Raw genomic sequence first — 15,323 nt, 5'->3', positions numbered from 1 at the left:
GAGGGGTGTGGGGGAACATAGGCTAAAACAAAGCAATAAAATCAGCGAGATTAATGATCATTCTTTTAATTAATGATAATGCTTAAGAAAATTAGTACAGATTCAGGACCCTTAGTTAAAAAGTTTTCATTTAATTGATCATGGAACAAATTCATGGCGTATGGATATGCTTCAAGCGCATTTTGATTCGGAAGATATTGCACTGATTAGGGTTATTCCTTTGGGTAACATTCCAATGGCAGATTCGATTGGTTGGCACTTTACGAAAACGGGGAAATACACTGTCAAATATGGGTATGAGACGGAGTGTGCTGTCAAACAGCAGATCAGTAAGGTTATTCGATACAGGCCAGATATTACTCCTCTCCTGGCGGCTGTTTGGAAGGTGCCCTGTCTACCAAAACTGCAGCATTTTATGTTGCAAGTTTTGTCAGGTTGTATATCAGTATCGGCAAATTTGAGGAAGCGGGGCATAGATTGTGATTCGGGCTGTGCTCGTTGTGGGATGGATGAGGAAACCATCAATCATGCCATATTTCGGTGCCCGCCTGCCCGTCAGACCTGGGCTTTAGCTCAGGTACCGGTTGGCCCAGTATCTTTCCCAACCGACTCGGTGTACGCTAATATGGACCATTTTTGGGTAAATCTAATCCGGGTTCTCAGGTGGAGGCTTTTCCATGGCTTATGTGGTATATCTGGAAAGCGAGGAATGCACGTCTTTTCAAAAACCAGACAGAAAAACCGGAGGATGTTGTTAGAGTAGCGGTTGGGGAAGCGGCTACATGGTTGCAGGAACAGGTGTCAGATGTGGAGGAGGAATCTTCCATCATACCCATTGCCTCTAGGGCTCGGGTAAGGGGCCTCCCGGGTCAACTTCCTTTTTTGTTTACAGGCTATCGGTGTTTCGTCGATGGATCCTGGAAGGCTGGCGATTCCTTTGCCGGTGCAGGATGGGTGTGTTCATCCTTTCAAGATCTGTTACCTACGAGGGGAGCCTCCAATTTCCGACAAAGTCTTTCCCCCTACACGCTGAAGTCGAAGCTTTTGTTTGGGCTATGCGGTGTATGATTGGGCACGATTATCGGGACATAGCTTTTTATACAGATTGCTCAGATTTGGTGAAGATGGTTTCTTCTCCACATGACTGGCCGACCTTCAAGACGTACCCGACGCGATCAAGATTGATAGGGAGGAGTTTTCTTCTTTCTCTTTATCCTTCATTTCAAGAAACGCAAATGTAAGTGTGGACTCTCTGGGACGCTAAGCGCGTACCTCTCCGCAGCCTATTTTGTTTGTAAACAATTTTCCGTCAAATTGGCTCATATGAGCTGATATTTTTGTTGAAAAAAAAATTAGTACAGATTCAATGTTTTGATATTAATTATGGATATTTTAAATTCATAGTTGACCTTACCAAAAATCTCCTATATATTAATAGAGAAACACTCTTGAAAGAATGTTGATGTGTCGATGCCAGAGAGCTCGAAGCACATTTTAGCAAATAAACCCTATTAATTAATCATAATTACATCTCTGCTATTACAGACTTAAATAAAAATTCATTAAATAAATTAAACTATTTGTAGTCATTTAATTTGAAACTATATTATACTTCTTTAAAAAACAAAAAATTTATTTCTTATAAAAATTTAATAATTATTCATGTTTTAATAAATAAATTTCATACAAATTTTTTCACCGCGTTAAAATTATTATTTACTTTCAAATATTTCACGGGTGAAACATATTTTTATATAAAATAAACGTAAATTTGAATAAAACAAAAAAAGAATTATTTACATATTTTATTTTACACAAACAAATACCAAATCTCAAATAATAATTTTATTTGAATTGATTTATCCGCACTATATATCCGGGTTGTTACCTAGTTATACATTATTGTTCTACTCAAGTCTGTTCCGATGAGAACACAACCTTGTGGTTAATTATTCTTTTAGCTCAGGGTCAAGTCGAGGGTGTTGAGAGTTATATATAATTAACCATATGGTATCCATGTTACAAAGAAACAATAGTTGATGCAGCCAAAATGAATACATAATATATCTTCCCAGTGGTTATGTTTACATGGAGAAATATTTCTTAGTTACCCAAACACAATGTTACTCCGTTGGTTTTTGAGTTTTCAATGCATTTAGAAGGCAAACTACTTCGTACCACTCCACCTCAGCATACATGCATACTTTTCACTCAGCCAAGTTTCATTAATTGTTAAGTAGTTAAACATAACCCAAACTAGAACCAATCCCACAATTCAACAACAACCCTAAACAAAGATATGACATTGCTAGCGTCGAATAAATTTATAGAGAACAAGAAAAAACCATGCCTTAAATTAAATAGAGAACAAGCTTGGGAGAAAACAATGGGCATTGAAGATATTGCACCTTCGAAAATATTGAAGAGGTTGAAAAAAATATTCAACTAATGTTCACCATTTGAATTGAAGGGGTTGAAAAAATATATTCAAACCATTCAACTTAAAATGTTGAGAAAAGGTTTCCAAAAAAAAATTAAAATTAAAATTAATTATACAGGATAAGTGTTCAACTTGTTCATCCATATTTTAATTTTATTGATGCAATCGATAGTTAAAAGAAATCTAATTAAGATGGAAAAATAGTCACAGTGGAGCAGTAGCACACAAATTAATACTCATATCCTCTACGTAGAATTATATTATTATTATTTATTTTAGTTTCCAATCATGTCCTTTTCTTAGTGACTAAAAAACTAATGTTGATTGGTTTTGTCACGATCAGTTGCTAACAAAAACACAGGACACCTAAACTGGAAGTAAAGAGTCTTAAATTATTAAGCAGCTTTACATTTCAATGTTGTCACTTGTAAGAGAAGATGTCTTTGCCTGTCTTTGTCTTTCAGTTTTAAGACAAAATGTATTCTCGATCGGCTTTATTCTTAAATATATATGTACAAACTGTATAAACGAGGAATGAAGAGCTTTCAACTCAATTTCTCAAATGTGCCTGAAGAAGCTTCCTCGCAGCCAAAATAAATCCTGTAAAAGACTTTTCCATATTACAAATCTGAATCGAGCTTCTACGATCAGGAATATGAGACAAAAGATAGTCAGAAAAATCAAGACTTGCCTAAAAACAGAGGAGAAGGTCTAGTGGGTCTTGACTTAAACTCTGGATGAAACTGAACTCCAACATAAAATGGATGATCTTGAAACTCAATCACCTGTTGAAACAAAAAGATTTTGCAGAAAAAAAAAAGAAACCAAAACAAACAAGAGACCAAACACTAAGATGGTGTTTTCTTTTTTTTTTATATACCTCAACTCGTTTCCCTGTATCATCTTTACCCACAAGTCTTAAACCAGCTTCTTCAAGTACTTGAGCTACTTCTGGATTCACCTACCATCATTATTATATAAATACACCTTTTGTCACATCGTTGTTGTACATACATTCACTTTAGACCAGCTTACCACCGTTAATGAAATACCAACCTCGTAACGGTGTCTATGCCTTTCGTCTAGGTAACAAACGTCACCGTATCTGGTAAATGCCCGGAGAAAAAAACAACTTGCTGTCTTTAAACCGTGAACTGAAAACTACAAGGAAACGACAAAGATAAGTGCAAACTTACAGTTTTGAAGTGAGAGAGTCTCGGTTCTGTAAATGTGTTCTTCGGGATCCAAGTCTCATTGTGCTTCCCATATGTGTTCTTGAGCCCTGTAAGGGGAAATATCAATAACAGTGAGAGAATGAACAGGACGGACTCCGTTGATAGGTCTCTGAATACATGTTTGGAATACATACTTCTGGCATAAATATAACAACAGGGTCAGGTGTCTGAGCATCGAACTCGGTGCTATTTGCTCTTTCCAAGCCCAAAACCTGAAACCAATGTCACAGAATAAGAAGAAGAAAGATAAGAAATAGTCTTAGGAAGACAGCAAGTTGAAGCTGTTAGTTCAGAGTTTACAAGATACTATATTTCTTACAGATCTGGCAAACTCAATTACTGCAATTTGCATCCCCAAGCAGATCCCAAGATAAGGAATTTTGTTGTCTCTAGCGTATTTGGCTGCTAAAACCATTCCGTTCACGCCACGATCTCCAAAACCACCAGGAACCAGGATGCATTCTGCGCTCTACAAACAACCAAAAACAGTGACTAAAAATTGTCTGTCGGCAAACAAATGTCTCCTTTTCAATACACAAGTGGAGAGGTTATGGACTAAATATTCAAATCAGAGAATCCTAAGACTGATATTCTCACCTTCAAGATCTTCCAAGCAGCAGCATGTGCCTCCGGAGTCTGCAAAGGAGAAAGTGATGATTAATAGGAAAACCGTGATAGTGAAAGTAAAAAATCTGGATCAGAAAGTTTCAGGAAGATCAAAGTCATTAATAATATATACCGATTTCTCACTTTCTTCATCAAGATCTGAAGCTGCAATCCATTCGATATGTGGCTTCAATGAACATGCAATGCAGGCATGAAGAAGGGCCTGCAATGAAGAAGGAAAAAAAATGAAGAGCAAAGCAAATGCGGTAGAAGACCAAAGTCTAAGATTTACTTTCCAAGTTTACCTTAACAACCGACAGATAAGAATCCGTTAGACCAATGTACTTTCCAACCATAGCAATTTTGACCTGTGCATAAAGAAAAGTACAGTCCCTTTGAATAAGAAAAGTCAAGGCTCTAAAACAAAGTTGTACTAGCCAGCTGTAAAATACACACATGATTTGTCAAGTTATCAAAAGTCTCAGCCATCTTAGTCCAGCTATCCAGATCAGGTTCTGTTGCAACGCTGAAAGAGATGAGTTATATGGAATCTCATGTTACGCTGAAAGTGTTCAATTATGATATCGGATGTAATGAACACCGTAAGAAATGAGACTAACCTAGTTAGATTCAGTTGTTTGAGAATCGAGTGATGAGCGTTTTGATTCTGCAAATACATGGAAAAAACAACTTCAATAACAAAACACATATTTCTATTTCCTTTTCTTGGAAGAGCCTAAAATGCATCCAACTTACACGGAGTAGGAGAGGAACATGCCAAATGTTTGGAACATCATGGATATTGAGAATATTAGCTGCCTGTAAGAAGTCATCAAGTGATATGAGATCCCAACCGCATAAGATATACATCAGTTCAGTAAATACATAACATAGACTTCATACAAAACTTATACCGCCACATGACAAAACTGAGACAATTTTGCCTTTGTAGCTTCCAGCAGTGGCTGTAGAAAAAGACAAAAAAGACATGTCAAGACTCTGCAGCAACTGTGACTGGACAAAAATTTACCAAGGTGTATGCGAATTATAACTGATCTGACTGAATTTGAAGCGATACCTGAGCAGAGCGACATGCCAAAAAGTGAGGTGTCAATCCCAAAGCTCTTAGTTCTCGGACACTGTGTTGGGTTGGCTTTGTTTTCTGCATGAAGGTTAAAACAGAATTTAAAGTTAACCATCATTTAATGGGATGTAAAGTAGTCCAGGGCTTGAGCAGGTAAGAAATATACCTGTTCCCCAACAACCCCCAGAACGGGAATCAAGCTCACGTGAATCAGGCAAAAATTTTCTTGTCCTAGCAAGGGAAATATGAACAAACATCATCAAGAATAAAGTAGAGAACCACTGAAAGAAAGCATACTTAGTTTCTCCAGAAAAGAAAGATTCACAGGCTTACCAACTGAGAATGACAATTGTCTCAAGGCCTCGATAAAAGGCATTGATTCGATGTCACCTATCATATAAGCAGCAGAAAAAGAAAAGTAGATTTAAGGATCTTTAATTAAGTAAGTAAACGAGAACCAAGATATGAATGGTATGGTAACGTACCAACAGTTCCTCCCAGCTCAATAACACAAACATCAGCTTGGCCTTCCTTTCCATCCACAGGAATCAGAGAGACTGACTCAATCCAACCCTTGATTGCATCAGTAATGTGTGGAACAACCTTAAAAACAAAACCCGGATTTAAATTGGAATCACATCACATGAGCAACGTACAACACAATCCTACTAATTCAACCACACAAAGTTTTACCTGAACAGTCTTTCCAAGGTAGTCGCCTTTGCGTTCCTTGTCAAGAACAGACTGGTTGAGAAAGAAAAAAGGAGAAAACGTTCACGTTAAGCACGTTAAAGTTAACAACATCACATATCTAACACAAGACAAAATATATATGAGCACCTGATATATCTTTCCAGTAGTTATGTTGTTGTCTTTGGTTAGTGTCACATCGAGAAATCTTTCGTAGTTCCCCAAATCAAGGTCAACCTTTAGACATGGAACACAAGTCAAACAGCGATATTTATTACATTCTTTAGGCAACTATATATGTATCAGTGAATTAAACTGAGAGAGATGGCTTTACGAAACAGTAGTAGTGTAGAGTGTAAAGAAAACAAGAAAACCTCTCCACCATCATCGAGTACAAAGACCTCTCCATGTTCAAAAGGGGACATAGTACCAGCATCAGTGTTCAAATATGGATCTGTATAAGATCAATTCCAAAAAAAAAAAGGCTCAGACTTTATTGTGTGAAACTAACAAACAGAGGAGTGGAGAGAGAGAAGAGATCTTAAACCAATTTTAATGGAGGTAACTCGAAGGCCACAAGCTTTAAGCACGACGCCGATACTACTAGCTGTAACGCCTTTGCCAAGCCCACTCACCACTCCTCCAGTCACCAACACGTACTTCATCCCTTCCAATTACGAAACGCACACCAACTGTTTGTCTTAATGTCTGATCGGAAACTACAAAATGCGACTCTGGTTTCCCCAAATCCAATCATAGACTTCTTTTCCAGGAACAATTGTATTCAACCACTAATATGCTCCCACGTGTCCCGCTCTTTCTTCTTTTTTTCTTTTTTCTTTTTTTTTTTCTTTTTCTGTTTCCTTAAATGATCTCAATCTTTTGTTTTTTTGGAGAAAACTTAAATGATCTCACTCTATTCATTTAAGAGTTAATTACGAGATTGTTATTATTTTTGAAGAGTACTATCAATTTAGGGATTTTTGTCTGTCCTTCGACATTTAGGCATTTTTTCTGTTGTCAAATGACATAATTATCCCTAACCAGCAATACAAATATATTTTCTTTTTATTAATTGTTTTTAAAAAAAATTTTGTGCAGAGAAATAGATTGTCGACAGTTAATTTTCGCAACACTCACTCTTTTTCCCTCTGATTTTAACGTCTCTTCACCATCAATGAGTTGTTTGAAGAAGAAGATAATATCTATCTCACAAATTAAGTCTAAATTACTCAAATTCATTGTCACCCTCATTCGGACCCTCTCAGATCTGCGCTCTCATATTATATTACTTTGCATTGGTCCAGTTCAATTTCACAATCTCAGCTACAACGTTTGTGTTGTCTCCCTTTCCAGATTACTATATCAGTTCGATCTCCTAATTGAAGATTTGAGATCGCTACAATTGACTGCAACTTGACGATTTCTGAGCACTTGCGACACCATGGAGGTTCGTATTTCATAGTACTTGTACCAATTTTGTTTATTTTTCAATTTTTTGACTCTCTTCCTTCTCCGGACATGTCCCCAGTTTTACCCATATGTCTTTCGGCCTTAGGGTTTAGTTTACCTCTATCTCGCCCTTAGGGGTTTATCCCTTCCTCATGTTTGGGTTCCATATGCTTTCCGTCCTTAGGGCTTAGTTTACCTCTATCTCATACATGTGGTATCTATCGCTTGTTTATTTCATTCACCTTGTTATTCTTTATTTGATTCACCCTTACAATTGACTTGTTGTATCACTTATGCTTTCTGTTTGCTAAGGCCATTATGTGTGGGTTCTATATGTGTTTCGGTCTTATGGTTTACTGTATCTATATCTCAAACATGTGGTTTCTACCCCTTGTTTATTTCATTCGCCTTGTTGTTCTTTATTTCATTCGCCGTCATCCATATCTCGCTTCCTTTTCTAACTTTGTCATCATCTACTTGTTCAAGGTGAGCTCCCTGATCATGTCGTCCGTATCAATTCCTATTCAAGACCTCGCTAGTTTGCCTGAGCTAGAAAAATTGTTGGCATCTCCTCTTGGCGCTCTGTTTTCCTTGCCTGTTCGATATTGTTCCCTCTCTGGCCAGCTAGTCCACCAGATGCTATGTAGACAACTTTTATTCCTAATAGTGATGAAATGTGGTTTTTTTATGTCAGCCATCCTTTGCGCTTTTCATTGATGGAGTTCGAACAATTGACTGGCCTTTCATGTGTGCCTTGTCTCCCAGCAACAAACCTTCTCGCTCCAACTACTCATTCTGATGGTTGTGCTCCATACTGGTATACCCTTATTGGCCACAACCTTCATGCAACCACTGTTGAAGACCTTCTCAAATTGTTGAAGAGTGAGACAAACATGCCAGCTTGGCGTAAGTTTAAACTAGCGTTAGTTGTTATTGTTGAGGGAATTCTTCTGTGTAGAACACAACCAGTGAAACCATCATCAGGAGTTGTGGAGATAGTTAAAGATGTTGACTTCTTCCTTCATTACCCTTGGGGGAGACATGCTTTCAAAAGACTCCTTAGAATGGTCATAGTTGGGGATTATAATCCAGATAAGCCATCTCTAATAAAAAAACTCAAACAATCATCACTTGCCGTTCATGGGTTCCCTCTTCCCATTCAGCTTCTTGCATTCAAATGTATCCCGTTGCTTTTGAAGATTCTCCTGTATTCTGAAGATCAATCAACGTTTCTTGACCAGACTCTTACCTCTCTTCCAAAGTGCAAGTCATTTCATACCGACAACATTTTGTCTGTTGAACATGATCCATCTGTATGTCGTCAGATACAACAATACTACTCAACATTATTGTACTAAATCTTTGCTCACATTTGTCTCATATGTTTTTGCAGCTGCAGGTTTCGTTTCCTTTTCAAGATTACACAGAATTTTGTCTCACTGCCCAAGTTGACGACAAAGGTAAGCTATTACAAGAGCTGATCTCATCTGCTTACAAGTTTGACAAGTCCTTCTCCTTTGGTGGTGATGCTTCTTTGCCATCTCTGTGTTCTTCATCAAAGCACAAAAAACAACATACCAAAGCTGAGAGCTTTTACAAAGTGCTCCCAGAGTCACCAGTCGTTACAGATCATCGTAAACCATCTAAGGTCTTCCGTTATGTAGAAGATGTTGATGGTATTGTGACGTTGAAGGTGAAAGATTTTAAAGATTCTTTGCTGGCTGATCTGGGTGAGCTGCTTGTCAACGACAACTCTAGAGGTAAACACATCTTATCTACAAACCGAACTAAAACTGACGTTGCAACAAAAGGTATTTCTCAACCATCGCATCCAACTCGGTCTGATTCTTTTTCTCCATCCACTGCTGCTGGTGAGCTTGTAGTTACATCAAACCGTGTTGGACGTTTCAAATGCAGAAAGCGAAAAAAACCAGAACAGGTTCAACTTACATCAACTCTCACTGTCTAAAAACCCTGTCACCCTCTCTAATCCATCGTCCTTACTCTCGTCAGCTTTGCCAGGTAACATCCGGAAGACGTTCATTGGTCACTGATGCAATGAGTGCTTCACGTTCCTGTTCAATGTTGCCTGCTACTCTATCTCCAGTTCCTTTAACGAAACATTTGGACTTATCCACTATGGATGTTGTAAGTGTCTTAAGCCCCAATTCCTCACTTTCTCTGTCTTCACCGATGGGGATCATGCATCTCTACCATTTCTGTTTTCAAACATCCTTTAACTATGATTTATATCCTTATCTTTTGTAGATAAATTCTGAGAACAGATTTTTCCTAGTCCATCCTCTACCTCATGGATGTCCTCATGGCTCTCCTATTGATGGTGATTAGGTCCAATCATCTCCACGTCATAAACCTCAAAACTCGACATGCTGACCTCCTGCACAATTCCAGCATATTGACTATAGTTGTCTTGCGATTGTTACTCTCGTTTGACATACTGTTGCTGACAGCTTCCATTCGCTTCATAGTGAACTAATTGCTTTCGTTACATGGAATCCATTGCATCCTCTTCACAGGAATGAGACTCCTTATTCTGTTACTCGTTAACAGGTTTACTCAGATCGTTTCACATTGGCATTGGTTCTTATAAATCAGCATCCTCGTCATATGATTCTACATTAAGACTGTGTGATGTGGACAGCTGTTTAGGGTGGTTTCTAATGGCATCGGGTGCTAAACTGCCAGCATCGTTTTATTGTTTCCCTCATTCTCTTTATCGCTTCACTTAGTAACTAGTACTCTGCTCTGCATTTTTTTCCAATTTTCTCCTTTAGTTGACAACTTCAACAAAGTTTGTTTATCCCCCTTAATACAATAACTTTCACCAGTTAATAAACATTTTCTTCTCATATCTCCTCCAATATCAAATGATTACGCACTTCTTTCTATATCTTTATGAGACGCAATACATTATAGGATACAACAAGGAACAGTTTAAAATTGTATTTCACTGTCGTGTGCTACCAACAACCACCTTACATGAATTAAATGTGGTAGTCTCTGTGTATGCCCATAAATATGCCAATGTGCTGCATCAATATTCTTCCATCAATGTATTCTCCCTCAAATCACCCAAATTTGTAGGTGCCATGGAAAAACTAGATTTTGATGGTGTACTTGACATTGCTTGCCGAGTTGGTCGTTCAAGTTTCACTGATCTCTCGGGTATGCTATCAACGTCTAAATTTTACTGTCGTCTTGCCTACCATCCTTTAGTCCTCCACAACATATCTATCAGATTCCTCTTCTCAAACCCAGATTTCATCAACCTTAACTCTCCATACCGTCCATTTTTCACTCGTTGCTTACAAGCTCACAACCCAACAGCTTGTTATCTCGAGAGCTTGAAACTTGTGGCAAGAGATGGCCACGCAGAAACAGCTCTGCAACTATTACAGTCAATAGATAATGGTCCACCCCATGCTTTGTTTGCAACCGCACTGCTCCAACTTTTTATGGGCTTTTATGAAGAGGCCATACACAACATTGATTCATTTGTCAGTTTTGTAGGATCTTTTGAAGTAGCAGATGAAATTGGAAGCACTGTTTTCCGTCAGATCATGCTTATTGACCCAAAAAAATTTGATCACATGCAAACACTTGGAAATATGACCATATTCCAAAGTGTGGTCCATGCTCCCTCTCCAACCTTTGTAGGAATTGTTTTTTCTATTGGTTTTCAGTAATGTATTTGCTTCTGTGTTAAGTTTGGAGTTACTAATTTCTATTTAGTGACCTATTATATCTATTGTTCTTCTGCAACCGTTGTACTGAACTGCAGTTATATGCAATGAGAATATCTACTTGGATCCTCTTACCTTCTGTATTTATTACTTTCTACTGACACAAGTTATTGCCAACCCCAGAACCTTCCCGTCAACACTTCACCTCACTAATCGCTACTCTTCTATTTACTTCCTTAGGCTCTTGTTTCACCTGCTTCCATAATTACCTCAGAACCTTCCCATCAACACTTCACTTCACCAATCGCTACTCTTCTATTTACTTCCTTAGGCTCCTGTTCCACCTGCTTCCTTACACTCCTTCTTACATGTTCTATTTATTGCTTATCTCCCACTAAATACAACATGTTGCGGAAATTTAAACGCAATACTTATCAACACACTTAAACCTTTACAAACAAACTTTCATTACAGAACCCTACAAACTACAAACTGCAATCACAATGGAGTCCATTCTCGACTCCCTTCCTCACGTTTTGCTGGTAGACATTGTTACCCGGGTTGGCCATAGTGGCTTTCGTGAGTTGGGATCTTTAGTGGCTTCTGGTCCCGAATTCAACAGCATTGCGTTTGATTCTACAGTCTTACAAGAAGTCGACATTGACGAGTTTGTTTTTGTAAGCACTCTCGCTAACGAGCGTTGTATTTATCGACCCTTCTTACTCCGATGTTTGGATGCTGGGAATCAAACTTCTCAGTACGTCGAAGGATTGCGACTTGCTGCTCAACGAGGACCTTCACAAGACTCAATTGCTCTGCTCAGTTTAGCAGCTCCAAACAACATATACGATCGGTTTGCTCTAGGCACCTTCCTCATATGTTCTAGCTCATTTGACAAAGGTATGGAAGTTATTAACTCCTTCTTAGCTTTGCTTCCATCACTAGAGGAAGCCGTAGAGATAGCAGAAATGGTTGTCAGCCAGATAAGAGAGATTGGTACACCAAATTCCTGCTTCTATTCTCATAGAATGCGTGTTGTTGTTCTGCCAGACTGTATCCTTACTACCCTCTCTGTCCTGCACGTGTGTCCTACTTGTTTTGCATTCAAGTAAGCAATACTAGTTAAGGATTTATGCTAATCTAATCTGCCTATATCATTATTATTGCATTGTTTTATGTTATCATTTATACTATAACGTCAATATTATCCTAAAGCTTGATGTCTAAGCTGGTGTTTTCTTCGTCTAATCAATAGAATATCAAGTTGACACTGCTATCATCACTATTATGCACTAGAAGCTTCACTTTTCATATATATATAAGTTACCAATATTCAAACAACATCCATCCAGAGTTACAAGACATTGGAACACTACTTTTAAATCAGTTATAAAAACAACACTTGCAGTTGCAGTTTTATGTTCCATATATACCAAAAAACTTGACATCCACCTCCCCCTGCATTATCCTCAAACTCGTCCCAAACTTGACAAAGATCTCCAAGTTTTCCAAAAGTGGCTACCTTCACTCCACACTTCCCATTCAGATTCACATATGCTGCAGTTTTATAATCGTCCTACAAGCATTACAAACTCTCGCTGCCATTGGTGCCCAAAAAACATAAACACACCACCTAGAACATGCCTCTAGTGCCCAAAAAACATAAACACACCACCTGGAACGACACATACAATTGATTTCCAACATTAAAAACAGGACTCTCCTATATACTTTCACAAATGTGCCTACAACCATAGGTGTAATACCTTATTCGATGATGTTTTTGCATGTAGCTCGGTTAGGGCCGGCTTGACCACATGTAGAACACTTATGTGGTGTCGTTCTTTTCTGCTTATTCCCCTACACACATAAGAAGCTTTCAGAATAGTGCAGGGAAAAGTAATTAGGGGAAGCAAACATTTTAGGAGAGTCCATTACCACTTGTTCTCCAGTGGAAGGGATCCTTCGTTTCCTTCTGCGTTCTGGGCCTGGTGGGTTAGTAGGAGGCTCAAATTCATTCTCCACTACCACAACAGGGACTTCCTCATCGCATTGATTAGGCACAGGATATATGAGCTCTGAATATGTATCAGCAAAGACACTAACATGGTGCATTTTCTCTAGAAGAGAAGAAATGTATATACCATTTATTCTTGATGCAGCCAAGGCATGACAACAAGGGATCATAAGCTTTTGAAATGCATTACAAGTACAACTCTTGTTTTGTAAATCTATAAAGTAGGTCTTCCCCTCTGTTTTCTTCACCTCGTAACACCAATCTGATACTGCAGTAACTGCCAAACCAGCTGATTCTAAATGGTAGCGAAGCATAAACTTGTTTACATTCGGTGTGATTGGCTCAGGGAGTGTAGCCAGTCTTTTTGCTTTCGCTCGCCTAATGCAGAACCACTGCATTAACTTGGTCTTGATAGACTCAACCATAGTCACAATTGGGAGCTCCACAATCTTGCCTATAGCACTATTCAGAGCTTCTGCAACGTTACTGTTCATTATATTGTACCTTTTCGCCTCACAAAAAGCATGAGTCCAATGTGGAAGTGGTATTCGATTCAAATATTCTTCACATCGCCTGCTTCTAAAACCGATTTTGTCAAAGGACTCATTAAAATCACCAACATTAAATGCACGAGCAGCTTTTCCAACTAATGCTAATAGGCCTTTCCCAGAAAAAGGTCTGACATTCCTCTCTATGTGAACTGCACAAGCTCCATGAAAAGCTTTTGAGTAAACCTGACCTACTCCAGCATAGATAGACTAGTGCCGATCAGATATAATAATCAAGTCTTCAGCATCTGGGACTATCAAAGTAAGCTGCCTGAAAAACCAAGTCCACGCAGCTTCATTCTCAGAGTCGACAACTGCAAATGCAATTGGAAAAATTTGGAAGTTTGCATCTTGCATGCTTGCAGCTATGAGGACCCCTTTGAACTTCGACTGTATAGATGTACCATCAACAAGTACCACCTTCCGGCAATGCTTAAACCCTGCAATGCTTGCACCCAATGAGAAAAATAAATACTTGAACTTCTTACACCCATCTGCTGCATATGTGTGCTCCAATTTGTAAATAGTTCCAGGGTTCCCTAGCTCAAGCAAAAACATATAGGTAGCCAACAACTTGTAGCTTTCTGCATCAGTTCCTCTGCTATTCCTAACAGCAACTTCTTTTGCATATCAAGCCTTCATGTAGGTACAGAAACCTTCAGCTCGGCAAGAACAATGTCTGGGATATCACATGCTCTTGGTCCTGGGCGACCATTTGCGTACTTTCCATTCAGAACAGATGCAATAACCTTTGACGATACAAGATTTGCATATTGTGCCATGGATGTTATTGTGCACGTGTGGATTAAGGTCAAGTACGAACTTCAAAGTTCTTTGAAAACTTCGACACAACATGCCAAAACACTCTCCAATGGCAATTAGGATTAACACAAACAAATATAAGCCTCTGCGGGTCAAACCTTGTTTGCCGGAAATAGAACAGTCGTTTGATGACATATATGGACATGGTGTTTTGCATTTCTTCTTTGTCTTTGAACACGCGCCCTTTGAAAATTGCATCTTCTTCTGCTTATAGATTCCCACAACCGTTAGTGTTGGTCAAGTCAAGAACATCGTCAAACACTGGCTCTGCATCTTCAGCTGGCATATTCTGCTCATATGTAATGGCGTCATTCAAGGTTGGTCGAGAAATCTGGTCATACCTTGCAGTAGCAACATATGATAGAACATGGTTGCCAACATCTCCTGTACTCCCATCTAGACCTTGCCCTCCCACTGAATCTTCAACCAAAGAGTCTCGAACATGTGGCATGCTACGACATTCAGCGTCTTGTGGTTCTGCTAAAGAAGATGGACCACCTTCTTCTAGGCGAGATCCAACAAATTGTCCATCAAAGTTCTGGTTAATAGCATCATTCCAACCAGAGTAGTCAAAATCTTCATCGGCTTCGTCAGGAGAAGCAACAACACCATCTGTGAAATATTGATCAGTCAAAGGACTTAGTATATTGTCTCCACCTTCCGGAACACTATAGTCTCCACATTCAGGCAACATTTGCTGTGGAGATTGTGGGACAACTTGCACC

General features: G+C 38.7%; 2 protein-coding genes across 3 annotated transcripts; both read right to left on the bottom strand.

Annotated features, from left to right (window-relative positions):
• LOC104737317 (CTP synthase-like) lies at positions 2,808–6,822 on the bottom strand. 2 transcript variants are annotated; one of them, XM_010457459.2, is made up of 22 exons: positions 6,603–6,822; positions 6,430–6,509; positions 6,206–6,292; positions 6,059–6,109; positions 5,851–5,968; positions 5,699–5,755; positions 5,532–5,596; positions 5,360–5,443; positions 5,196–5,246; positions 5,038–5,100; positions 4,902–4,948; positions 4,738–4,807; positions 4,587–4,649; positions 4,415–4,504; positions 4,273–4,311; positions 3,995–4,144; positions 3,810–3,887; positions 3,637–3,722; positions 3,497–3,545; positions 3,321–3,401; positions 3,132–3,225; positions 2,808–3,040 (listed from the first exon to the last, which is right to left on the bottom strand). In XM_010457459.2, exons 1-22 carry the CDS (start codon positions 6,718–6,720, stop codon positions 2,991–2,993), a joined length of 1,671 nt encoding a protein of 556 aa, XP_010455761.1. In that variant the 5' UTR covers positions 6,721–6,822; the 3' UTR covers positions 2,808–2,990. The 2 variants fall into 2 exon arrangements, with proteins under 2 accessions (XP_010455761.1, XP_010455762.1); XM_010457460.1 differs by lacking the exon at positions 6,603–6,822 and having other exon boundaries at positions 6,390–6,475.
• LOC104738439 lies at positions 12,979–14,558 on the bottom strand. Its single transcript, XM_010458615.1, has 5 exons — positions 14,433–14,558; positions 14,181–14,216; positions 14,057–14,090; positions 13,150–13,967; positions 12,979–13,071 (listed from the first exon to the last, which is right to left on the bottom strand). The coding sequence occupies exons 1-5, from the start codon at positions 14,556–14,558 to the stop codon at positions 12,979–12,981; spliced, it is 1,107 nt and encodes a 368-aa protein (XP_010456917.1).

Source organism: Camelina sativa, chromosome 13 (genome assembly GCF_000633955.1).
Source record: "Camelina sativa cultivar DH55 chromosome 13, Cs, whole genome shotgun sequence".
NCBI lineage: Eukaryota > Viridiplantae > Streptophyta > Magnoliopsida > Brassicales > Brassicaceae > Camelina > Camelina sativa.
Note: the sequence above shows the minus strand (reverse complement) of the source record. Positions and strands in the feature narration are given on the sequence as shown.